We start from the raw sequence: 26,826 nt of genomic DNA, 5'->3' as shown, positions 1-26,826 counted from the left end.
AGTGACTATACATAGAATCATAGAATCCCTACAGTTCAGAAGGAGGCCATTCAGTCCATCAAGTCTGCATAAACTCTGACAGAGTATCTTATCCAGGCCTTCTCCCTCACCCCATCCTCATAAATCACACATTTACAATGGTTAATCTATCTAACCTACATCTCTTGGGACACTAAGGGGCAATTTAGCATGCTCAATCTACCTAACCTGCACATCGTTGGGGTATGGGAGGAAACAAGGGGACAAGGGGAGAATGTGCAAACTCCACACAGTCACCCAAAGCCGGAATAGAACCTGGGTACAAAAATGCCAACAACTGTGCCACCATTCACATGTATCACAATTGTATTGAAGCACCTCAGAGTGTAACATGATGTATGTAGGAAACCTGAATATCATTGCACAGTGTGATGGCCACTTTGAAATGTTCTTCCAGATATTTCAGAAATGAAGTATATTTTTGCCAAAACAAAAGACAGGCTGGGTCTCTTTTCTCTAAAAAAATAAGTTTTTCAAATGTTGAAGGTTTTGATAGAATGGACATGGAGTGAATGTTTGGGAAAGAGTAGAACTGGAGGCCATCAGTGCAGGATAGTCACCAAGAAATCCAATGGGGAATTCAGGAGAAATTTTCTTACTGTGGTGAACCATCGTTGGTTACCACTGGGGGTTGTTCTTATGTTACTGTTGGGTTAGGGTGTTTACCTGTGGTAAATGTTATTATGGCACATCCCGGTGGGGCCCCGCCTCCGGAGGAGAGGTATAAGACCCTCTGCTCCGGCAGGACCCCTCCAGTCTGAACTGGTGTACTCGTGTTAGTTAGTTCCATTGTTTGATAATAAAAGCCTTCAATAACTGAAGCCTTGTTCCACGTGCTTGATTGTCGCGCATCAATTTTATTATCAAACAGAAAACTCTCAGCAGTAAAAAGAGAGTATGGAACAGATATTAAAGCCAGATCGTCTGGCGTTGGACCCACGTGCGGTCAGTGCCGCTAACACCTTCGACCACTGGTGGAAGTGTTTCGAAGACTACCTGGCAGCCTCTGCAGCTGTTACTACAGACAGCGACAAACTCCAAGTCCTCCACGCAAGGGTAAGCGACACGATTTATCTTGCGATTCGTGCGGCCACCACTTACCCGAGGGCCGTCGAGCTCTTGAAGAAACGATACACGAAACCACCCAACGAGATACACGCTCGTTACCTCCTCGCTACAGGACGTCGGCAGTCGGGCGAAACCATGGAGGACTACGCCAATGAGCTCCTGCAGCTTGCCAGGGGTTGCGATTGTAAAGACGTATCAGCCGAACAATATATGTACGACCTCGCCCGAGACGCGTTCGTAGCAGGGGTAGGGTCCTCGTACATCCGGCTTAAGTTACTGGAGAAAGGGAACCTCAACTTGACCCAAGCGATGGAGATGGCTGAGATGCTGGAAGCGGCGTCGAAAAGCTTGGCTCTGTACCCCGAAGACCACGTGGAGACAACGTGGCAAGAGCAAGCCCAAATCCCTCCTCGCCCCGCGGGCTCGCGCTCCCATATCGATCCGACGACGGCGGCAGCTCCAGGCGGCCAGCGATGCTATTTTTGCGGTGGGGCCAAGCATTCACGGCAACAGTGTCCTGCAAAAACGGCAATCTGCAGCCAGTGTGGTAAAAAGGGCCACTATGCCAAAGTTTGCAGGTCGAAGCAAAAAAACGGCAGTGCAGCTTGTAACCCTCCAGAGCGGAGACAATCTCCTTCAGCATCGCAGTACCAACGAGGTCCGACCACGTGCGAATCCAGGACGGCGCCATCGTGGCTGACGGAGGAGGAGGAAGACCACCAGGAGTCGCTACGTTTGGCGCCCTCGCCCACGTGCGATTTATGGGGGCGGCCATCATGGTCCACGACGACTAGGAGCGACCAGCAGGGGTCCTCAGCATCAACATCGGCGGCATGCAGTGACGCCCAGGGGCCAACGGTGGCGTCGATCTCCCTGGACCAGACTAAGCACCACAGGCTTGAGAATCCCATGATGGATATCAAGGTAAATGGTCGTACTGTGAATTGTCTGTTTGACAGTGGGAGCACCGAGAGTTTCATACACCCTGAAACTGCTAAAAGGTGTGGACTCCGGGTTCTACCTGCCAAGCAGACAATTTCTATGGCATCACGGTCCCGGTCTGTACCGATCCAAGGACGGTGTATGGTAACTCTAGAGGTACAGGGCACAATTTACGAGCAATACAGGCTCCTTGTGTTACCTCACCTTTGTGCGCCAATTCTCCTCGGACTAAATTTTATGGTCCACATGAAGAGTGTGATCCTACAGTACGGTGGGCCACTCCCTTCACTGGCAGTAGGGAATCAGCCGCAGCCTCCAAATTGCCCAAAGCGCCCCGCATGCAATCTTTCCACTCTGAAAATCACTACACCATCTTTATTTAAGAATCTGGTACCAGGCTGCAAGCCCATCGCTACTAAGAGTAGGCGTTACAGCGCTGAAGACCGGATCTTTATTAGATCTGAGGTTCAGCGGCTCCTCAAGGAAGGGATCATACAGGCCAGTGCTAGTCCGTGGAGAGCGCAGGTCGTGGTAGTCAAAAGCGGGAACAAACCTCGGATGGTCATCGACTACAGTCAGACCATTAACCGTTATACGCAGCTGGATGCGTATCCTCTCCCGCGCATTTCTGATATGGTCAATCAGATTGCGCAGTACCGAGTGTTCTCTACCATAGACCTTAAGTCCGCCTACAATCAACTCCCCATCCGCCCAGAGGACCGACAATATACGGCTTTTGAGGCGGATGGTCGTCTATACCATTTTCTCAGGGTTCCATTTGGTGTCACCAATGGGGTCTCGGTCTTCCAGCGTGCTATGGACCGAATGGTGGACCAGAACGGGTTGCGGGCTACCTTTCCGTACCTGGATAACATCACCATCTGCGGCCATGACCAGCAGGACCATGACACGAATCTCCAACACTTTCTGCGCACTGCATCTCGCCTGAATCTGACCTATAACAGGGAGAAGTGCGTATTCCGTACGCGCAGGTTAGCCATCCTTGGATACGTGGTGGAAAACGGGGTCATTGGCCCTGATCCAGACCGTATGCGCCCCCTTACTGAACTTCCCTTGCCCGCTAGCACGAAAGCACTGAGGAGATGCCTCGGGTTCTTTTCGTATTATGCGCAGTGGGTCCCCAACTACGCGGACAAAGCTCGTCCGCTCATCAAGTCCACGACCTTCCCACTCACGCCGGAGGCCCAATTGGCCTTCAAGGCTTTGAAAAGCGACATTTCGAAAGCCACGATGCACGCGGTGGATGAATCCATCCCTTTCCAGGTGGAGAGTGATGCATCTGATTTCGCCCTAGCCGCCACACTAAACCAGGCAGGCAGGCCCGTCGCGTTCTTTTCCCGCACCCTTCAAGGCCCCGAAATTCGGCACTCAGTGGTGGAGAAGGAGGCTCAGGCCATTGTGGAGGCAGTCAGACACTGGCGCCATTACCTGGCGGGGAAGCGGTTCACTCTGATCACGGATCAACGATCCGTGGCGTTTATGTTCAGTAACACGCAGAGGGGCAAGATCAAGAACGATAAGATCTTGCGGTGGAGAATTGAGCTCTCCACCTATAATTACGATATTATGTATCGTCCAGAGAAGCTCAATGAGCCCTCGGATGCCCTCTCGCGCGGAACATGCGCCATCATGCAGGAGGACCGCTGGAAGGCCCTCCACAATGACCTGTGTCATCCTGGAGTCACCCGACTCTACCACTTCGTCAAAGCCCGCAACCTGCCTTACTCGGTGGAGGATGTCAGGTCAGTGACTAGAAGCTGTCGGATTTGCGCAGAATGCAAACCACACTTTTATCGACCAGACCGGGCACAATTGGTCAAGGCCACTCGCCCTTTCGAGAGGCTGAGTGTGGATTTTAAGGGCCCCCTTCCTTCAACGGACCGGAACGTCTATTTCCTCAATATAATAGATGAGTACTCCCGGTTCCCGTTTGTTGTCCCCTGTGCGGACATGTCGACTGCCACCGTGATTAAGGCATTCAGTGAGCTTTTTACCCTGTTCGGGTACCCCTGCTACATTCATAGCGACAGGGGCTCGTCGTTCATGAGCAATGACTTGAGGCAATTCCTGCTCTCATTCGGGATTGCCTCTAGTAGAACCACGAGCTGCAACCCTAGGGGTAACGGACAGGTGGAAAGGGAGAATGCTACAGTCTGGAAGGCTGTCCTACTGGCACTGAAATCCAGGGGCCTTCCAGTCTCCCGTTGGCAAGAGGTCCTTCCAAATGCGCTCCATTCTATCCGCTCCCTCCTGTGTACGGCAACCAATGCTATTCCCCACGAGAGGATGTTCTCATTCCCTCGGAAGTCGTCCTCGGGGATCTCATTACCAGCCTGGTTGACGTACCCAGGACTCGTCCTTCTGCGGCGACATGTGAGGGCTCGCAGGTCCGACCCCTTGGTCGAACCGGTCCAACTCCTCCACGCCAACCCTCAGTATGCCTATGTGGCATATCCTGACGGGCGAGAGGACACTGTCTCCATTCGAGACCTGGCGCCCGCAGGGGACGTAGCAACTCCTGTCGCTCCCATACCCCCTGTCACGAATTCCCCACTACTTATTTCTTCCCCAGACGTGGCGCGGTCAGCACCGGGACCAGTGCATAACAGTTCTACTCCCATGTACAGCTTGCCTGAGACTCGGAGATCGGCGCCACCACAGAAGGTTCCAGGATCCCCTGCACCATCGCCTCACCAGGGTCAACCGGCCCGGGAGTCCTTGAGGGGACAGCTGGACGCTGTTTTGGAGAGAACGCCACCGCAAGCACCTGCTCCGGTTTCGCAACCGGTGTTGAGGAGATCACAGCGACGGTGCGGTCCTCCAGACCGTCTGGACTTGTGAATTTTGTACATATATGACCTGTTTTTTGCACCCCGCCGGCCTTTGTTTTTAAAGGAGGGGTGAATGTGGTGAACCATCGTTGGTTACCACTGGGGGTTGTTCTTATGTTACTGTTGGGTTAGGGTGTTGTCACTGTGGGGGTTGTATAATGTTGTTGGGTTAGGGTGTTTACCTGTGGTAAATGTTATTATGGCACATCCCGGTGGGGCCCCGCCTCCGGAGGAGAGGTATAAGACCCTCTGCTCCTGCAGGACCCCTCCAGTCTGAACTGGTGTACTCGTGTTAGTTAGTTCCATTGTTTGATAATAAAAGCCTTCAATAACTGAAGCCTTGTTCCACGTGCTTGATTGTCGCGCATCACTTACCCAGAGAGCAGTAAGAAAGTGGAACTTGCTATGAGGGAGTGGCTGAAGTGAAGAGTTGCATCTACAGGGAAGCTGGACACACAGGACAGGGGAATAGAATCATAAAATCCCTACAGTGCAGAAGGAGGCCATTCAGCCCATCGAGTCTGCACTGACCACAAATCCCACCCAGGCCCTATTCCTGCAATCCCACATATTTACCCTGCTAATCTCCTGACACGAGGGGCAATTTAGCATGGCCAATCCACCTAACCCGCACATCTTTGGACTGTGGGAGGAAACCAGAGCACCCGGAGGAAACCCACACGGACACGGGGAGACTGTGCAAACTCCACACAGTGACCCGAGGCCAGAATTGAATCCAGGTCCCTGACGCAGTGAGGCAGCAATGCTAACCACTGTGCCACCGTGCTGCCCCAGAAGAGGGTTATATAGAGGGTTACAATAATCAATGGAGAAGAGAGTGGAGAAGAGAGTGGAGCATAAAATGGAGACTTTGGGCTGTGTTTGTACTGTATATTTGGTATAATCCTATGTTAGACGCTGAACACCATCTTTCCCAAAGTCCCAGATCCCAACAGAGTCAGGGGCAAGAAGAACAGTGGAAATACCTGAGGCAAATTCCCCCCATGTCTGCATGTGACCCTGTTTTTCTGCATGCGCATTAGCTAACTCCAGTTCATGTGCAGGCAGTGCAATAAGACTTACAACAAACACATGAAATTTCAATTCCAATTCTGAAACTGTTGCCATTTCCCCCCAGTACACAGTGTACTGTGGAGAGGTGGGAGAACTTCACCAAACCTTCATACAAAAGGATGTGACCAGTTGCCATTATTTGTTACATTCAGTTTGAGGGAGGAGTGGAGTGAGATAAAGGGCTTGTTGTGAACGTCAGTAAAAGGGTAGCGACTCTGGGTGGCCTTCAAGCGATTGTATCCTTGTAGGTTCTTACTGTCCTGGAGCTGTGCATTGTTCAACACATTGCTGTAGCATTTGTTCCAGTTTAGCAGATTAACTGTTTCCTCACTCATACACTTGGCCATCCTTAGTCTATGTTTCCCTCCTGTGCGTCTTGTATTGATAATGAGTCACTGACCAGCCTCCCCTTTTATATAAACCAGCTCCATCATGTGCAATAACACTGAGAGACAAGTGTCAATACTGTCTATGCAACTGACCCAGCGCTGCTTCTGTAGGAGAATGAAACCATTCTCACCTTTAACTCTTCTCCCTCTGTTCTTATTCTGCACTGTGGGTAAGTTTTTTTGATGTGGAGATGCCGGCGTTGGACTGGGGTAAACACAGTAAGGAGTCTAACAACACCAGGTTAAAGTCCAACAGGTTTATTTGGTAGCAAACGCCACTAGCTTTCGGAGCGCTGCCCCTTCGTCAGGTAAGTGGGAGTTCTGTTCACAAACAGGGCATATAAAGACACAAACTCAATTTACAAAATAATGAATAATGATTGGAATGCGAGTCTTTACAGATAATCAAGTCTTAAAGGTACAGACAATGTGAGTGGAGAGAGCATTAGCACAGGTTAAAGAGATGTGTATTGTCTCCAGCCAGGACAGTTAGTGAGATTTTGCAAGCCCAGGCAAGTTGTGGGAATTACAGATAGTGTGACATGAACCCAAGATCCCGGTTGAGGCCGTCCTCATGTGTGTGGAACCTGGCTATCAGTCTCTGCTCAGCGACTCTGCGCTGTCGTGTGTTGTGAAGGCCGCCTTGGAGAACGCTTACCTGAATATCAGAGGCCGAATGCCCATGACCGCTGAAGTGCTCCCCAACAGGAAGAGAACAGTCTTGCCTGGTGATTGTTGAGCTTGGGGAAACCATGCAGATGCTACGACAACGGATGAATGAACACCGCTCGACAATCACCAGGCAAGACTGTTCTCTTCCTGTTGGGGAGCACTTCAGCGGTCATGGGCATTCGGCCTCTGATATTCGGGTAAGCATTTTCCAAGGCGGCCTTCACAACACACGACAGCGCAGAGTCACTGAGCAGAGACTGATAGCCAGGTTCCACACACATGAGGACGGCCTCAACCGGGATCTTGGGTTCATGTCACACTATCTGTAATTCCCACAACTTGCCTGGACTTGCACTGGCTGTCCTGTCTGGAGACAATACACATCTCTTTAACCTGTGCTAATGCTCTCTCCACTCACATTGTCTGTACCTTTAAGACTTGATTATCTGTAAAGACTCGCATTCCAATCATTATTCATTATTCTGTAAATTGAGTTTGTGTCTTTATATGCCCTATTTGTGAACCGAACTCCCACTCACCTGACGAAGGAGCAGCGCTCCGAAAGCTAGTGGTGTTTGCTACCAAATAAACCTGTTGGACTTTAACCTGGTGTTGTTAGACTCCTTAGTAAGTTTTTTTTGACCAGTACCGGTTAGTCGAGGAAGTATATTTGTCCCACTGTTAGTTTTTTTTTGTTTTTCTGATTTGCCTCACTCCAAGACTTGAGTTCACAATCCTCGCTAATGCTCCAGTACGTGTCTGAATGCGAGCTCCAACATGCCATTCTCCAGATTAGCTATTGAAACAAAGCCTGGCTGCCTGTTCTAGTGCCGCAGACGGGGAAAGTCCAAAGATGAGCTGAGCCAATATTCATCCTTGAATTAGCACCAGCCGACATAGATTAGCTGGTCACTTATCTGTGTTGTCTAGGGTATCTCGTTGTTTGCTAAACTTTTCTCACATTTTTCACTGGGCGGTATGGTGGCACAGTGGTTAGCACTGCTGCCTCACAGCTCCAGGGACCTGGGTTCGATCCCAGCTTGGGTCACTGTCTGTGTGGTGTTTGCACATTTTCCCCGTGTCTGTGTGGGTTTCCTCCGGGTGCTCTGGTTTCCTCCCACAGTCCAAAGATGTGCAGGTTAGGTTGATTGGCCATGCTAAATTGCCCATAGTGTCCCGGGATGTGTAGGATAGAGAGGTTAGCGGGGTGAATGTATGGGGTTGTGGGGAAAGGGCCTGGGGTGGGATTGTGGTCGGAGCAGACTTGATGGGCCGAATGGCCTCCTTCTGCACTGTAGGGTTTCTATGATTCTATGATTTGCCCACAAAACAATAGCAACTGTATTTCATAAAGTACTTAGTTGGTTGCAAAGCGTTTTGGGATACCTTACAGTTGTGATCAGGTGATATATAAATGTAATAGCCTCGGGAGAAGAGAATGTTCTCCCTGTACTACACTCTCTAGAGTGGGGATAATTCCATCTGTACCCCCTTGTACTACATTCTTAGCGTGGTTACTGATTCCTACAACACCGAACCCCTTTACTGCACTCTCAGAGGATTCTGCTGAGGGGAAACATGTCGCTGAGAAATAGAAAACATGCCAGGATAGGTCCTTGGAAACCTCCAGAAGTGACAGCATGGTGGCACAGTGGTTAGCACTGCTGCCTCACAGCACCAGGGACCCAGCTTCAATTCCCAGCTTGGGTCACTGTCTGTGTGGAGTTTGCACATTCTCCCCGTGTCTGCGTGGGTTTCCTCCGGGTGCTCCAGTTTCCTCCCACAGTCCAAAGATGTGCAGGTTAGGTGGATTAGCCATGCTAAATTGTCCCTTAGTGTCAGGGGGACTAGCTAGGGTAAATGCATGGGGTTATGGGGATAGGGCCTGCTTGTTGCAGACTCGATGGGCCGAATGGCCTTCTTCTGCACTGTAGGATTCTATGATTCTATGAATCTATGACAGCACGGAGACGGAAAGGGAAGCACTTGCACTTGACTGATACTTAAGAGTGGAATCAATCAAGGTTACTTCCACTCAACGAATCACAGAGGTTGAAAGAGGATGGTGATGTTGAACATATAAAGGCTGCAGAGAGGTTAAGAAGGATGTGGAGCACTATACCAGCAGCTCAGTTGTGACTTTGAGTAGGGTTGTTTTAGTGCTGTGGCAAAACCAGAAAATTGATTCAAAAGGTTCAAACATAAGGTTGGTTACAGGGAAAATGGGCACTCATTTTGAAGGTGAGAATACAATTGAGGGTTTATTTGGAGAGGAGAGGGAGGTTGGATTTGAGTTGGTCAATTGCATTGACACAGGGATCAAGGGTGAGAGCTTTGAGGAGGGGGTGAAGATGGCAGGTTTGAAAAGGAGGGGACTGCACCTAAGGGGACAAAACTGTTTACAACATCAGCTGTGGGTAAGTTCCTTTTCATAGTGCTAGGTATGGTCACAGACTTTCATTTTTCCCATTGCCAGTTTTTACTTGTGATCATTTTGTTTTCTTAGTTAAATAACATTTGTCCCGCTAATGAACTGAAGTCAACTCATTCTAGTGATGCCTTACACATCTTCAGGGTGTCCCACACACACTTTATTACCTAGAGGTAAACACACCTAGAGGTGGCGCTAAATGACAAAACCATAACTCAGAAGGAAGCCATTCTGCCCATCATTAGCATATCATGAACATGCCCTGGACTGAAGTCTCGGGGCCTACTAGCATCTCACCCCCCCCAAACCGAGAATAGGTGGCCCAACCCTGTTGGAGTGAAGAGAGGCAATTGAGGCCCTCCTCGGGGGTAAGGGGGATGTCCCCTGGGCAGTGCCAGCCTGGAACCCTGGCAAAGCCCATCAGGCACCTTTGCACTGCCCACCAGGCATTGGGCAGTGCCAAGGGGGCGGGACCAGAGAGGGGCCTATTGGGGGCACTCAGCAGGGGTTCCCGCTGCCACATAAGAGGGAGGATGGTGATTGGGGCTTGTGGGGTGGGGGGTCGGGGCTTGTAGGGGGAGTTGAGGCTGCTGGGGGGGTTTTGGGCTGCTGGGTGGGGGCGGGGGGATCAGAACTGCCAGGAGGGGTCAGAGTGATCAGAATTGCCCGGGAGAGTGGGGGGATGTCGGGACTGTCGGGGGGGATCAGGAGATCAGAGCTGGCCAGGGTGTGGGGACATCGGGGCTTACTGGGGGAGGTCCGGGAGCCCAGCGGTCAGGGATAGGGGATTCGAAGGCCAGTGATGGGGGGTTGATCGAGCTGGCCAGCTATTGGGAGGGCAGCAGTGCGGGGCCACTGCGCATGCGTCAATCTCTGTGCTGACAGATTGGAGCACGCGCAGTGGCCCGCTCAGCGCCATCCTGCCGGCCTCTCCAGCGGGAAGAGGCCCCGCCCCCCTGATTTTCAGAGGGAATCCCGCTGAGGCACTCTGCAGTGCTCAGAGTCTGGGAGATTCAATTCGAAAATCCCACAAAAAAAGCCAGCGGGAGTTACTCCCATTTTCACGCGAATTGGGGACTTAGAATTTTTTTGGGAGAATCCTGGCCATCATGTTATAGTTACAGGTGGGTGAAGAGAAACATCAGCTTAATATATGATAGGACCATTCAAAAGTCTGACGGCAGCAGGGAAGAAGCTGTTCGTGAGTCGGTTGGTACGTGACCTCAGACTTTTGTATCTTTTTCCCGATGGAAGAAGGTGGAAAAGTGTATATCCGGGATGCGTGGGATCCTTGATTATGCTGGCTACTTTTCCGAGGCAGCGGGAACTTTGTTTCTTACTGTGCCTCAAATACTTGGAGCAATCTTACATCACGTTTTGAACCAGGGTTAATTGGAGGAAATTCATGAGTTATCATGAACTCAGTAGCAGGGCTCACTAGGCGGGCCTGAGGCAGCAATACAGTTCTGGTAAGGAACAAACAAGGGCAGAACACACTTGGGCCATGGCGTCCTTGACCTTTTACATTCGGTGCTCAGGTTATGCCCCATGTTTCCAGTCACACATAAAACAAGAAAGTCCACATTTAAATCTAAGGAATGCACACAAACGCAAAACAGGCAGAGTGTTCTGGTGCCCCACGCAAGGCTTATTGAGGAAGTGAAGGGGCATGGGATCCAAGGGGACATTGCTTTGTGGATTCAGAACTGGCTTGCCCACAGAAGGCAAAGAGTGGTTGTAGATGGGTCTTTTTCAGCATGGAGGTCGGTCACCAGTGGAGTGCCCCAGGGATCTGTTCTGGGACCCTTGCTCTTTGTGATTTTTATAAATGACCTGGATGAGGAAGTGGAAGGATGGGTTGGCAAGTTTGCTGATGACACAAAAGTTGGTGGTGTTGTGGATAATGTAGAGGGATGTCAGCAGTTGCAACGAGACATAGATAAGATGCAAGACTGGGCGGAGAAGTGGCAGATGGATTTCAACCCAGATAAGTGTGTGGTGGTTCATTTTGGCAGGTCGAATGGGATGAAAGAATATAATATTAAGAGTAAGATGCTTGGCAGTGTGGAAGATCAGAAGGATCTTGGGGTCCGGGTTAATAGGACGCTCAAAGCAGCGTCGCAGGTAGAGGCTGTGGTTAAGAAGGCGTATGGAATACTGGCCCTCATCAATAGAGGAATTGAGTTTAGAAATCGGGAGCTAATGCTGCAGCTGTATAGGACCCTGGTCAGACTCCACCTGGAGTACGGTGCCCAGTTCTGGTCGCCTCATTACAGAAAGGATGTGGAAGCCATAGAAAGGGTGCAGAGGAGATTTACAAGGATGTTGCCTGGATTAGGTGGCATGCCTTATGAGGATAGGTTGAGAGAGCTAGGTCTTTTTTCCTTGGAGAAGCGAAGGATGAGAGGTGACCTGATAGAGGTGTATAAGATGTTGAGAGGTATTGATAGAGTGGATTCTCAGAGGCTTTTACCCAGGGCTGAAATGGTTGCCATAAGAGGTCACAGGTTTAGGGTGCTGGGGAGTAGGTACAGAGGAGATGTTAGGGGTAAGTTTTTTACTCAGAGGGTGGTGGGTGCGTGGAATCGGCTGCCGGTAGTGGTGGTGGAGGCGGATTCGATAGGGTCTTTTAAGAGACTTTTGGATAAGTTGATGGAAGTTAGTAAGATAGAGGGTTATAGGTAAGCCTCGTCGGTAGGGACGTGTTCGGCGCAACTTGTGGGCCGAAGGGCCTGTTTGTGCTGCAGCTTTTCTATGTTCTATGTGCCCATGATGTCTAGGTACACACAGCAAGTTTCTGCTGTCAGCTATATTTGTGTAAGTGGTAGCTTGGCTGAGTGGTAGTTTGCTTCCCTTTGAGGTAGAAGGTCTTAAACTCAAATCCCATTACAGGGATCTAAGCCCGTATGCTAGAGTAACATTCTGCTGTAATACTGAGGGAGTGCTGTATTGTTAGAGGTGATGTCTTTCCAATATGAGAGTGTCCTGAGCTCAGGAAAGGTGCCACGATCTTACTTTCCATCTTTCTTTCCTCTCAAGATATATATTTTTGATTTTATCTGCAATATTCCACCTGCCCAGTGCATTGACTATTCTTCTTCCCACAGCTGCAGCTGCAGAAACTGCTGAAAACTCCATACAGGTAAATTAAAACTATTTGCACTTTTGATTTCTGCAGTGCTTTTGCAACTTTAATTCTGGAGATATGAACCTGTGCAAGTGATTCTCTTCTTCGTTTTACCACTCTGTGGGAGGAACCAGTCAAATTTGAAATGTCCCACCAAATATGAACCAGTATGTGGAACTGACGGGGTCACATATCACAATGAATGTGCGCTCTGTCTCAAAATCAGGTAAAATTGGACCTGTATTTGTTATGCTTGAATGTTAGTGTAATCTGGAGGGACACAGGCTGGAACTGTCCCTCTGAGTGAAAAACATACCCCTAACATCTCCTCTGTACCTACTCCCCAGCACCTTAAACCTGTGACCTCTTGTGGCAACCATTTCAGCCCTGGGTAAAAGCCTCTGAGAATCCACTCTATCAATACCTCTCAACATCTTATACACCTCTATCAGGTCACCTCTCATCCTTCGCTTCATGCCCCACCGCTGCTGCCAGCAAGGATAGAGAATTTGACGCTTAGCCAAATCTCCGTTCACTGGGGTGGGATGGGAGAATCCCGCTGGCATGAATGGCCAGAGAATCCCACCCTGTATGAATATAGACAGGAATGCATCACGCCGTAGAAATCCTGACACTTCATTGGACCATCAAAAATTCAGTAAGGGATTGCAAGATGGTATTATGATGGCAGGCTAGAGGTTGTAAGTGGTCAGTGGGAATTATGTTTGTCCCTGACATGTGATACACTTGTAAGTCACTTGTCACAGTAGACGTAAAAGACCCGCTGGCACTATTGCAGTCTCTTACTGAAGATTATGCAAAACTCTCTTCAATGTCCTGGTCAAAATATGTTACTAAACTAACATCTAAAATAGATTATTTGATCCTTTATTTCATTGCTGATTGTGAGACTTTGCTGTGTGCAAATTAGCTGCCATTTCTCCCTACATTATAATGATGACTGCATTTTAGAAGTTCCCCATTGGCTGTAAAGCCCCTTGGGGCACTCAGAAGTCTATACTACTGCCAAATGTTATCTTCTCATCATGACCATGGAGCACAGTGCAATGATATCTATGAAGCATTGAACCCTCTCAAACATTTGCCAGTGATCCACAACTAGGTGAGCTGGAGGCCCAAAGCTTCCCAGCAAGAACAGGCACATTCTTGTGAAACAGTGCTGGGTCTCTCCACCCACTTCACTACTGGCTACAAAGAGGCACGGAACTCTGCAATAGAGTATTTGAAAGAAATGCATTCTCAGGATATGGGTGTTGCAGTCAAGGCCAATACTTATTTGCCAAGCCCACTTGCCCTTGAGAAGGTGATAATGAGCCTTCTTCTTGAACTGCTGCAGTCTACTCACTGAAGGTCCTCCCAAGATGTTAAGCGTTGTGTGTCAGTAAATCGGGTTAGACATGGATGATGCATTAGTCTCAGTATGGAAGCGATAGCACTGAGACTGAAACCAAACTGGAATTGGGCTGGGGCCCACAGCCTGTGTTCCCTAACTTGTGCCTGTTAATCCCCCAAAACCCAGCACACTGCGTTCCTTCCTGACCAGAACTGAACAACTCCCTACTTCCTCTTCAATCAGAATCTCTCACAGTATGTTCACATCCGTTTTAAGTAGAAGCTGTACTAGAGTGATCGAGTTCTCTTGAGTTTGTCAAGAGAGGAAATAGCACACTGCGTGTACACAAGCATGTTCCATTTGGATGCCACATTAGATCATGAACACTGTAAAGTGTTCACTTTCTCTGTAGCCCTATCTGGCAATGCAGAAACCTTTAAGGATGAAAGACAAAATCCTTGTTGATATAATTTACTTGTAAATAACACGAGGAACCTCACATCTTCCTAACCTTTCAGGCAGTGAGTGGATAACTTGATCAGATTGTAGCTGTAAAAGTGCTAAGAATAGAAATGAAACCTTAGCAAAATATCAACACTGTAGATTTCAACATTCAAACTTGAAAGGGAGGGAGTTGGTACCCTCCCAGTTCCACAGAGACCTGACTAGAGTGTCTGTGGAGTTTGCACGTTCTCCCCGTGTCTGCGTGGGTTTTGTCCGGGTGCTCTGGCTTCCTCCCACAATCCAAAGCTGTGCGAGTTAAGTGGATTGGCCATGTTAAATTGCCCCTTAGTGTCCAAGACGGTCAGGTGGATTAGCTGCGGTAATTAGCTGGGTGGCATCTTCATGGCACCTTGGAAGGAGCTTTGGAGGCAAGGAGCTGGCAAAGAATCTTAAAACCCACAGCCACACACCTCCCAAAATTGTCTTGTTTCTGAATGTCCCTGGAGTGGGCCGCTGGGGGAATCAGCATGCTGATCCCTCGAGGCTGTGCTCGGTAGAGCTCCCACCTTAAATCCTTAAGGACGAAAAAGGTGGTGCCTCGTTAATGAGCCACCTCCTGTCAGATCACCACTCCGTGCAGCTGGCTAACACCGGAAATACCGAGACCTGGAAATGGTTCTGAACATCAATTATTTCCAAAAGCAGGAAAGTTCCGCCCGCTGTCTTTCAGCCAGGACTTAAAAAAGTCTCTCTGCTACCTCAACAGGCCAATGTAAAAGATCCCATAGAATTTGTAATAGTCATGACTGGGATTATTATTGAAAAATGTAGTCAAAAACTTAAGAGTTGAGGAGGCTTTTTCCCAGGGTGCAAGTGTCAGTTACAAGGGGGGCACAGGTTCAAGGTGAGAGGGGGAAAGTTTAAGGGAGATGTGCTGGGGAAGTTTTTCACACAGAGAGAGGTGGGTGCCTGGAACACACTGCCAGAGGTGGTGATGGAAGCAGACACATTAGCAACATTTAAGAGGCACCTGGATGGGTACATGAATAAGGAGGGAATAGAGGGATATGGACAAAGAGCAAAAGATTGTTTTTAGTTTAGTTAGGGCATCATGATCAGCATCGGTATGGAGGGCTGGAGGGCCTGTTCCTGTGATGTATTTTTCTTTGTTCTTTGAGTATCAGTAGCTGGATTATGCTTCTGAGTCAAAGGTCAAAAGGTGAACCTGTTGAAATTCCCAGCCCATTAGCAGCATTTAGTTTGAGAATCAGTTGGGTCTCTTTATTGTGCTGAAGCATTAAAATTTAAATCCAAATTAAAAACTAATTAAATAAAATAGAGATGGAGGGTCAGGTGATGTGTTGTTCATGCACGATGTGGGAGCTGGTGGACCCCATTGTGGTTCCCAGTGAGCATGTCTGCTGCAAGTGTTGGTTGATTGAGGAACTCCGGCTCAGAGTGGATGAGCTGGATTCTGAGCTTCGGACGCTGCGACACATCAGGGAGGGGGAGAGTTACCTGGACACTGTGTTCCAGGAGGCAGTCACACCCCTTAGATTAAATACCTTGAATTCGGCCAGTGGACAGGGACAAGAGGGTGTGGCTGCGAGTGAGGCAGGTAGAGGGATCCAGGAAGTAGGGTTGCAGGAGCCTCAGTCCCTGAAACTGTCCAACAGGTTCGAGATTCTTGCTCCCTGTGTGGACGGGAATGAGTACTGCAGGGAGGATGAGCAAACTGACCACGGCACCGTGGTACAGGGAACCGTTCAAGTGGGGGGAGAAAAAGAAATGTAGTCGTAATTGGGGATAGTATAGTTAGGGGCATGATCAAAAATCCCGAAGGTTGTGTTGTGACCAGGATCGAGAATCCCGAAGGTTGTGTTGCCTGCCTGGTGCTCAGGTTCGGGATATCTCATCTGGGCTGCAGAGGAACTTGGAGTGGGAGGGTAAAGATCCAGTTGTCGTGGTCCACATGGGTACCAATGACATAGATAGAACAGGAACAAAGGTTCTGCTAAGGGAGTATGAACAGCTAGGAGCTAAATTAAAAAGCAGAACCAAAAAGGTAATAATCTCTGGATTACTACCTGAGCCACGAGCTAATTGGCACAGGGTCAATAAGATTAAGGAGGTAAATGCGTGGCTCAAAGATTGGTTTGGGAGGAATGGGTTTGAATTCATGGGACATTGGCATCAGTATTGGGGAAGAGGGGACCTGTTCCGATGAGACGGTCTTCATCTGAATCGTGCTGGGACCAGAGTCCTGGTGAATCGTATAACTAGGGCTGTAGATAGGGCTTTAAACTAAATAGTGGGGGAGGGTTCAGTTGTGTGGAGAATTAGAATATCAAAGGTAAAGGAGAGGGTAGGAGTGCAGGTTAATGATGAGGACTTTCAACTAGTTAAAGGAGCCGAGGGCTCAGGAGAGATTAGTAAAGTTTCAAGACCACACAATAGAACAGAGAGTATAGAAGGGGCAGGAATCTAACCTCGGGCAGAGTAAAAAAGGTGACAAGTATGAGAAGGGAGGTGGTCAATGCAGGACTGAGGGTGTTGTACCTAAATGCGCGCAGTATACGGAACAAGGTAAATGAGCCTGTTTGAAATTGGCCGGTACGATGTTGTGGGCGCTACAGAGACGTAGCTGCAAGGGGATCAGGGCTGGAATCTAAATATCCAAGGATATGTGTCTTATCAGAAGGACAGGCAGATGGGCAAAGATAGGGTTGCATTGTTAGTAAGGAATGAAGTTAAATCGATATCAAGAAGTGATATAGGATCAGAAGGAATAGAATCTCTGTGGGTAGAGGAATTGAGGAATCGCAAAGGTAAAAAGACCCTGATGGGAGTTTTGTACAGGCCCTCTAGCAATAGTCAGAATGTGGGGCAGAAAATAAATCAGGAGATAGAAAAGGCATATAAAAAAGCCAATATTACAATAATCATGGGGGACTTCAATATGCAGGTGGACTGGGAAAATCAGGTAGGTAGTGGATCCCAAGAAAAGGAATTTGTGGAATGTCCAAGAGATGGTTTTTTGGAGCAACTTGTGACAGAGGGCTTCTCAATTCATCAAATGGACCGTACAGCGGTCTCGGGCAAGGCTAGGGAAGGTGGGGTCTGCTTCCTAATCAACATCCCATGGTGCGTAGACGTAGCAACACTGGCAACTTGCTGCTCCCCAGACCTAGAATACCTGACGCTAAAATGTAGCCCCTATTACATTCTGCGGGAGTTCACCTCTGTTATCCTGACGGCAGTTTACATCCCACCCCATGTGGACGTGAGGTTTGCGTTGGACAAAATATACACCACTACGAATAGCCTTGAGATGAAACATCCCGAGGCTTTGTTCATCGTGGCCGGGGACTTCAATCAAGCCAAGCTCAAGAGTGTACTACCAAGTTACCACCAACACGTCTCCTGTTCCACCAGAGGCCCAAAGATCCTAAACCACTGCTGCACAAATATCAAACATGCCTACTGCTCTATCGCCCGCCCACACTGTGGCAAATCAGACCACAAGGCTGTGCTCCTGCTCCCGGCTTACAAGCAAAAACTGAAGCGGGAGAATCCATCAAAGAGAGTCGTGCAATGTTGGTCTGAGAAATCAGATGATCTCCTATGGAGCTGCTTGGAGTCAGTGGACTGGTCAGTATTTAAAAACTCTGCGACCAGCCTGAACGAGTCACCACTACAGTAACTAACTTCATTAGTAAGTGTGTAGGAGACTGTGTGCCAAAGAAGCAAATCCGTGTGTTCCCCAACTGGAAACCATGGACGAACAGGGATATCCACTGCTTGCTGAAGTCCAGGTCTGAGGTGTTCAAGTCAGGCGACCCTGACCTATACAAGACCTTTTACATGAGAAAGTAACCTTTTACTGACCTTTTACTTGAGAAAGGATATACTGGAGGGGGTGCAGAGCAGATTCACTAGGTTGATTCCGGAGTTGAGAGGGTTGGCTTATGAGGAGAGACTGAGTAGACTGGGACTATTCTCATTGGGATTCAGAAGAATGAGGGGAGAACTTCTTGAAACATATAAGATTATGAAGGGAATAGATAAGCTAGAAGCAAGGAAGTTGTTTCCACTGGTGGGTGAAACTAGAACTAGGGGGCATAGCCTCAAAATAAGGGGAAGCAGATTTAGGACTGAGTTGAGGAGGAACTTCACACAAAGGGTTGTGAATCTGTGGAATTCCCTGCCCAGTGAAGCAGTTGAAGCTACCTCACTGAATGTTTTTAAGGCAAGGATAGATAAATTTTTGAACAGTAAAGGAATTAAGGGTTATGGTGAGTGGGCGGATAAGTGGAGCTGAGTCCACAAAAAGATCAACCATGATCTTATTGAATGGCGGAGCAGGCTCGAGGGGCCAGATGGCCTACTCCTGCTCCTAGTTCTTATGTTCTTATGTTCTTTTAAGAAAGCCAGATATGATCTAAGGAGATCCATCAAAGATGCAAAATGACAATATCGGACTAAGCTAGAATCCCACACCGGCCCTCGCCAACTATAGCAAAGTTTGCAAGACATAACAGGCAACAAGATGAGGGCATTTAAAATCACCGGCTCCAACGCACCTCTCCCTGATGAGCTCAATGCATTCTACGCCCGTTTTGAGCAAGAGGTCAGCGAGAGCATGCCCTCCACCCTGGAAGCCCTGGATGAACCTGTATCTGGGGTCACTAGCAGATGTCAGAGCAGCTTTCTTGAAGGTCAACCCATGGAAAGCAACTGGCCCGGATGGGGTACCCGGACGTGCACTCAGATCCTGCGCGGATCAGCTGGCGGGAGGATTCACAAACATCTTCAACCTCTCTTTACAACAATCTGAGGTCCTTAACTGTTTCAAGAAGACGACCATCATCCCGGTACCTAAGAAAAACCAAGCAGCGTGCCTTAATGACTATCAGCCGGTGGCTCTGACATCCATCATTATGAAGTACTTCGAAAGGTTAGTCATGGCACGAATCAATTCCATCCTCCTGGACTACCTGGATCCACTACAGTTTGCCTACCGCTGCAACAGGTCCACACCAGGCCCTGCACTCAACACTAGAACACCTAGATAACAAGGACACCTATGTCAAACTCCTATTTATTGACTACAGCTCAGCCTTCAACACTATTATTCCCACAAAACCCATCTCCAAACTCCGTGGTCTGGGCCTCAGCACCTCCCTCTGCGACTGGATCCTGAACTTCCTAACTCACAGACCACAATCAGTAAGGATAGGCAACAACACCTCCTCCATGATCATCCTCAACACCGGTGCCCCACAAGGCTGTGTTCTCAGTCCCCTACTACACTCCTTATACACCTATAACTGTGCGACCAAATTCCCCTCCAATTCAATTTTCAAGTTTGCTGACGACACCACCGTAGTGGGTCGGATCTCAAACAATGACGAGCCAGAGTACAGGAATGAGATAGAGAATCTGGTGAACTGGCGCGGCAACAATAATCTCTCCCTCAATGTCAACAAAATGAAGGAGATTGTCATCGACTTCAGGAAGCATAAAGGAGAACATGCCCCTGTTTGCATCAATGGGGACGAAGTAAAAAGGGTCGAGAGCTTCACGTTTTTAAGTGTCCAGATCACCAACAACCTGTCCTGGTCTCCCCATGCTGACACTATAGTTAAGAAAGCCCACCAACACCTCTACTTTCTCAGAAGACTAAGGAAATTTGGCACGTCAACTACAACTCTCACCAACCTTTGCAGATGCATCATAGAAAGCATTCTTTCTGGTTGTATCACAGCTTGGTGTGGCTCTTGCTCTGCCCAACACTGGAAGGAACTACAAAAGGTCGTGAATGTAGCCCAATCCATCACACAAACCAGCCTCCCATCCATTGACTCTGTCTACACTTCCCGCTGCCTCGGCAAAGCAGCCAGCATAATTAAGGACCCCACGCACCCTGGACATTCTCTCTCCCACCTTCTTCCTTTGGGAAAAAAATTCAAAAGTCTGAGGTCACATACCAACTGACTCAAGAACAGCTTCTTCCCTGTTGCTGGCAGACTTTTGAATAGACTTACCTTGCATTAAGTTCATCTTTCTCTACACCTTATGACTGTAACACTACATTTTGCACTCTCACGCTTCCTTCTCTATGAACGGTATGTTTTGTCTGTATAGCGCGCAAGAAACAACACTTTTCACTGTATGTTAATACATGTGACAATAATAAATCAAATCAAATCAAAGCCTACTAGGGTACATCAATTCTGGATTTGGTGATGTGTAATGAGGCAGACTTGATTAGGGAACTTAAGGTGAAGGAACCTTTAGGGAGCAGTGACCACAATATGAGAAGCTGGAATCAGATGTAACGGTATTACAATTAAATAAAGATAACTACAAAGACATGAGGGAGGAGCTGTCCAGATTTGATTGGAAAGGGAGCCTAGCAGGGAAGGCAGTGGAACAGAAATGGCAGGAGTTTTGGGTGGTTATTCGGGAGGCACAACAGAAATTCATCCCAAGGAGGAAACATGCTAAGGGAAGGGTGAGGCATCCATGGCTGACTAGGGAATTCAAGGACAGCATAAAAGCAAAAGAAAAGGCATACAAAGTGGCAAGGATTAGTGGGAAGCCAGAGTATTGGGAAGCCTTTGAAAGTGAGCAGAGGACAACTGAAAAAGCAATAATGGGGGAGAAGATGAAATATGAGTGTAAGCTAGCTGGTAATATAAAAGAAGATAGGAAGTTTTTTTTCAATATAGAAAAGAGAGAGGCAAAAATAGCCATTGAACCACTGGAAAATGAGGCTGGAGAAGTAATAATAGGAAACAAAGAAATGGCAGAGGAACTGAATAGTTACTTTGCATCAGTCTTCACGGTGGAAGACACCAGTGGGATGCCAGAGCTCCAGGAGAATCAAGGGTACAGGTGAGTGTTGTGGTCATCACTAAGGAGAAGATTCTAGGGAAACTGAAAGATCTGAAGGTGGATAAATCAGCTGGAATGGATGGACTACACCCCTATCTCAGCAGAGATAGCTGAAGAAATTGTGGTGGTGATCTTTCAGGAATCACTGGAGGCCGGGAGGGTTCCAGAGGACTGGAAAGTAGCTAATGTAACACTGCTGTTCAAGAAGGGAGGGAGGCAGCAGATGGGAAATTATAGGCCGGTTAGCCTGACTTCGGTCATTGGCAAGATTTTAGAGTCCATTATTAAAGATGAGATCACAGAGTACTTGGAAGTGCATGACAAAATAGGACTGAGTCAGCATGGCTTTGTCAAGGGGAGGTCATGTCTAACAAAATCTGTTAGAGGTCTTTGAAGAGGTAACAAGGAAATTAGATAAAGGAGAACCAGTGGACAAGATTTATTTAGATTTCCAAAAGGCCTTTGACAAGGTGCCGCATAGAAAACTGTTAAATAAGTTAAGAGCCCATGGTGTTAAGGGTAAGATCCTGGCATAGATAGAGGATTAGCTGACTGGCAGAAGGCAGAGAGTGGGGATAAAGGAGTCTTTTTCAGGATGGCAGCTAGTGACTAGTGGTGTGCCTCAGGGGTCAGTGCTGGGACAACAACTTTTCACAATATACATTAACGATTTGGAGGAAGGAACTGAAGGCACTGTTGCTAAGTTTGCAGATGATACAAAGTTATGTAGAGGTACAGGTAGTATTGATGAAGCAAGGGTGCTGCGGAAGGACTTGGACAGGTTAGGAGAGTGGACAAAGAAGTGGCAAATGGAATACAATGTAGAAAAGAGTGAGGTTATGCACTTTGGAAGGAGAAATGGGGGCATAGACTATTTTCTAAATGGGAAATGCTTAGGAAATCAGAAACACAAAGGGTCTTAGGAGTCATTGTTCAAAATTATCTTAAGGTTAACGTGCAGGTTCAGTCGGCGGTTAGGAAGGCAAATGCAATGTTAGCATTCATGTCGAGAGGGCTAGAATACAAGAGCAGGGATTCACTTCTGAGGCTGTATAAGGCTCTGGTCAGACCACATTTGGAGTATTATGAGCAGTTTTGGGCCCCATATCTAAGGAAGAATGTGCTGACCTTGGAAAGGGTCCAGAGGAGGTTCACAAGAATGATCCCTGGAATGAAGAGCTTGTCGTACGAGGAACGGTTGAGGATTCTGGGACTATACTCGTTGGAGTTTAGAAGGATGAGGGGGGGATCTTACTGAAACTTACAGGATATTGCGAGGCCTGGATAGAGTGGACATGGAGAGGGTGTTTCCATTAGTTGGAAAAACTAGAACCAGAGGGCACAACCCCAGGCTAAAGGGACTATCCTTTAAAACAGATGAGGAGGAATTTCTTCAGCCAGAAAGTGGTGAATCTGTGGAACTCTTTGCCGCAGAAGGCTGTGGAGGCCAGGTCATTGAGTGTCTTTAAGACAGAGATAGATAGGTTCTTGATTAATAAGGGGATCAGAGATTATGGGGAAAAGGCAGGAGAATGGGGATGAGAAAAATACCAGCCATGATTGAATGGAGCAGACCCTATGGGCCAAGTGGCCTAATTCTGCTCCTGTGTCTTATGGTCTAAGCAGTGAGAGTTTGATATTGAGGTTTGCCTCTCATTTGTAATGCCCTGATTTCAGTTTGAAGAGTAGGAGGAAAGGGCAGGTACAAATCTGTGGCTCTGTGTTGCCAGAGGCATGTTTGCCTCTCTGTGATATCAATGAGAGGTTGAGGTTGATTCCCCCTCTCATCAGGTCTCAGTTGTCTCCCTGTGCCCTTGATCATTCTGTCTCTCTGCCAGACACTGTACCGTGACTGATTCCAGAATAACAGATGGTTTTTGCATTTCAGCGCTACCAAAAGTAAGATCAAGATTCAGAAATTTGAAAAATGTTGAACTAAAGTCTACAAGGACCTCAAAAGGATCGCAACTGAATGTTGGACTGACACGGGTTTTCCGGCCAATTTTCAGAATCATTCACTTTTCCACATAGGATGAATTGTTTGAATGTTATCAATTTCTGAATAAACTTGTTGTATTTCTGCATTCTGTTTGAAAATAAAAAGGTCTCCCAAACTGTAGGACTGAATTTTAACTCACAGAAGCTGGTGGGGTGGAGTTGAGTGGGAGGGTAAATCACAAGAAATATGGAAAATGAACTAAATCTGCTTGAAGCTGTCTAATTCCAGTTTTAACAGAGCTGGGACAAGGGGTGGGGACCTATCTACTTGTGGGAAGTGGATGGCCATTTAATTATTATATTGTACTTTGATTCTAAGAGTCATTCTAACTTAGCTACCGGTTCTTGGGAACTTTGACAGCTTAAAATCCTGGACCACAATGTCTTCACGTTCAACAACCAGTTCTTCATCTAGACACACGGAACAGCCATGGGGACCAAATTCGCACCTCAATATGCCAACATCTTCATGCACAGGTTCAAACAAGACTTCTTCACCGCACAGGACCTTCAACCGATGCTATACACTAGATACATCGATGATATTTTCTTCCTTTGGAGTCATGGTGAGCAGTCACTGAAACAACTATATGATGACATCAACAAGTTCCATCCCACCATCAGACTCACCATGGACTACTCTCCGGAATCAGTTGCATTCTTGGACACACGCATCTCCATTAAGGACGGTCACCTCAGCACCTCACTGTACCGCAAGCCCACGGATAACCTCATGATGCTCCACTTCTCCAGCTTCCACCCTAAACACGTTAAAGAAGCCATCCCCTACGGACAAGCCCTCCGAATACTCAGGATCTGCACAGATGAGGAGGATCGCAACAGACACCTCCAGACGCTGAAAGATGCCCTCAGAAGAACAGGATATGGCGCTCGACTCATCGATCAACAGTTCCGACGCGCCACAGCGAAAAACCGCACCGACCTCCTCAGAAGACAAACACGGGACACGGTGGACAGAGTACCCTTCATCGTCCAGTACTTCCCCGGAGCGGAGAAGCTACGGCATCTCCTCCGGAGCCTTCAACATGTCATTGATGAAGACGAACATCTCGCCAAGGCCATCCCCACACCCCCACTTCTTGCATTCAAACAACCATGCAACCTCAAACAGACCATTGTCCGCAGCAAACTACCCAGCCTTCAGGAGAACAGTGACCACGACACCACACAACCCTGCCACAGCAACCTCTGCAAGACGTGCCGGATCATCGACACGGATGCCATCATCTCACGTGAGAACACCATCTACCAGGTACACGGTACCTACTCTTGCAACTCGGCCAACATTGTCAACCTGATACACTGCAGGAAAGGATGTCCCGAGGCATGGTACATTGGGGAAACCATGCAGACGCTACGACAACAGATGAATGAACACCGCTCGACAATCACCAGGCAAGACTGTTCTCTTCCTGTGGGGGAGCACTTCAGCAGTCACGGGCATTCAGCCTTGGATCTTCAGGTAAGCGTTCTCCAAGGCGGCCTTCACGACACACGACAGCGCAGAGTCGCTGACAGAAACTGATAGCCAAGTTCCGCACACATGAGGACGGGATGTTGGATTTATGTCACATTATCAGTAACCCCCACAGCTTGCCTCCTGGGCTTGTAGAATCTCACTAGCTGTTCTGTCTGGAGACAACACACATTTCTTTAACCTGTGTTTAATGTTCCCTCCACCCACGTTGTCTGTACCTTTAAGACCTGGCTGGCTGTAGGATTCGCATTCTAATCAGTATTCTGCAACTTGATTTTGTCTGTTTGCACTGTTTGAGAGCACATTTCCACTCCATCTGACGAAGGAGCAGTGGTCCGAAAGCTTATGGTATTTGCTACCAAATAAACCTGTTGGACTTTAACCTGGTGTTGTGAGACTTCTTACCGAGCTTAAAAGAAGCACAGAGAGGTTGGAAAATGTCTTCACAGCATTGTTTGTGGGTCAAGATGTTGCTTATCTTTCTACTGATTTAGGGGGTGGCACGGTGGCACAGTGGTTAGCATTGCTGCCTCACTGCGCCAGGGACCTGGGTTCAATTCCAGCCTCGGGTCACTGTGTGGAGTTTGCACATCCTCCCCGTGTCTGTGTGGGTTTCCTCCTCAAAGATGTGCAGGTTAGGTTGATTGGCCATGATAAACTGTCTCTTCGTGTCAGGGGGATTAGCAGGGTAAATATGTGGGGTTACGCGGGTAAGGCCTGGGTGGATTGTGGTCAGTGCAGGCTCAACGGGCAGAATGGCCTCCTTCTGCACTGTCGGGATTCTATGATTCTATTCTATGAGAAGGACCAGGCTCAACTAGCTTTTCAGTAAATACCTCAAATCCACAGCAATCCATTTGCTTCCCTCCTCTCCCCAAACCATGACCATCACTGTTGCTCCTTGACACCCCAAGCCCCCATGATTGATTGTCCCCAAATCTCATTGGAATTTACCCTTTGATCCCAAACTTCCTCCCATGATCCAGAACCTCCTGTCCCCCACCATGCTGCCTCTCACTGTTTTTGTGGTCTTCCCACCCTGTCAATCACCCTGTCTATGGGTAAAGCCCCACAGAAAAGATTTGACGGAATCTTGCATTTATAAAACAATTGGGAAATCCGTCCTTCTGGGTTTCCAGACCTCACAATAGCACCACCCTAACCTGTACTGAACTCACCTCCAATCTAAAATCCAGGATTAATTCTCAGCTATCTATATTTAAAAGTATTTTTTAAACTAATAATCAAAAAATCATAGACCCTAACTGCACAGAAGGCGGTGATTTGTATATATCTGTGCTTTCACTTTACCAGTGCAATATATAACTAATCTCATTGCTTTGCACTGTCCCCATAACATTGTACATTCCTCTGCTTCAAATAAATTCCCCACTTTCCCCTTCAGTGGTCACTGTCTCAACTATTCCATGGCAAAGCATTCCATACTCTTTATGTAGAGATTCCCATGAAAGGAGCAGTGTGCTGTACCAGTTTTTAACTGCTATCATTTTGACATGCCCATGGTATAGTACTGAGATAACTCTTACAACGATTTCTACTTTCGGGATTGAATTTTCATCGTGATGGAAGGAATTTAGCCAAAATGATGCCAAATCCCTGATTCCACAAGTAGTTCCCCCCACTGAACCCAGCACCCTTGATTTTTTGCCAGTGTGGGGTTGGGCGGCGGTGGGTGGGGGTTGGGGGGGCGGGGGGGGGGGGTGGTGCGTGGGTGGCAGGGGAAAGGGTGGGTTGTAGTTTGCCCATCATAGTTACAGCGACAGCTGCTTTCAGTCAGATGTGTTTTCATTACCCAGGTTTCTGAAATATGACTTGTAGGCATATACACTCTTCATGAGAAGATCTAAAGTTAATAATAGATTTTTGGGGAGGTAGGATACACTTTGGTGAGGTTCGGAAGCCTTTGGGGCAGGTCCAGGGATTCCTTTTGGAGAGCTAAGTACCCTATGGAATGGTTAAAAATATACATGTATGTGCGTAAAATGTGGGTCAACTCATAAAATTTGTCAAGCTGTTA

At 47.9% G+C, this 26,826-nt stretch overlaps 2 protein-coding genes across 2 annotated transcripts in view; both read left to right on the top strand.

Moving 5' to 3' along the window:
* The window catches only part of LOC144494816 (serine protease inhibitor Kazal-type 1-like), a 433,046-nt gene that overhangs the window by 350,813 nt on the left and 55,407 nt on the right, over positions 1-26,826 (top strand). The window lies entirely within an intron of this gene.
* On the top strand, positions 12,575-25,168 carry LOC144494815 (uncharacterized). Its single transcript, XM_078214197.1, has 2 exons — positions 12,575-12,609; positions 23,181-25,168. Exon 2 carries the CDS (start codon positions 23,721-23,723, stop codon positions 24,834-24,836), a length of 1,116 nt encoding a protein of 371 aa, XP_078070323.1. The 5' UTR covers positions 12,575-12,609; positions 23,181-23,720; the 3' UTR covers positions 24,837-25,168.

The sequence above is a fragment of the Mustelus asterias genome, chromosome 6 (assembly GCF_964213995.1).
Source record: "Mustelus asterias chromosome 6, sMusAst1.hap1.1, whole genome shotgun sequence".
Lineage (NCBI taxonomy): Eukaryota > Metazoa > Chordata > Chondrichthyes > Carcharhiniformes > Triakidae > Mustelus > Mustelus asterias.
Note: the sequence above shows the minus strand (reverse complement) of the source record. Positions and strands in the feature narration are given on the sequence as shown.

Coding starts and splice junctions, on each gene's coding strand:
- LOC144494815 (XM_078214197.1), top strand. CDS start 23,721: ATGGGGACCAAATTCGCACCTCAATATGCCAACATCTTCATGCACAGG.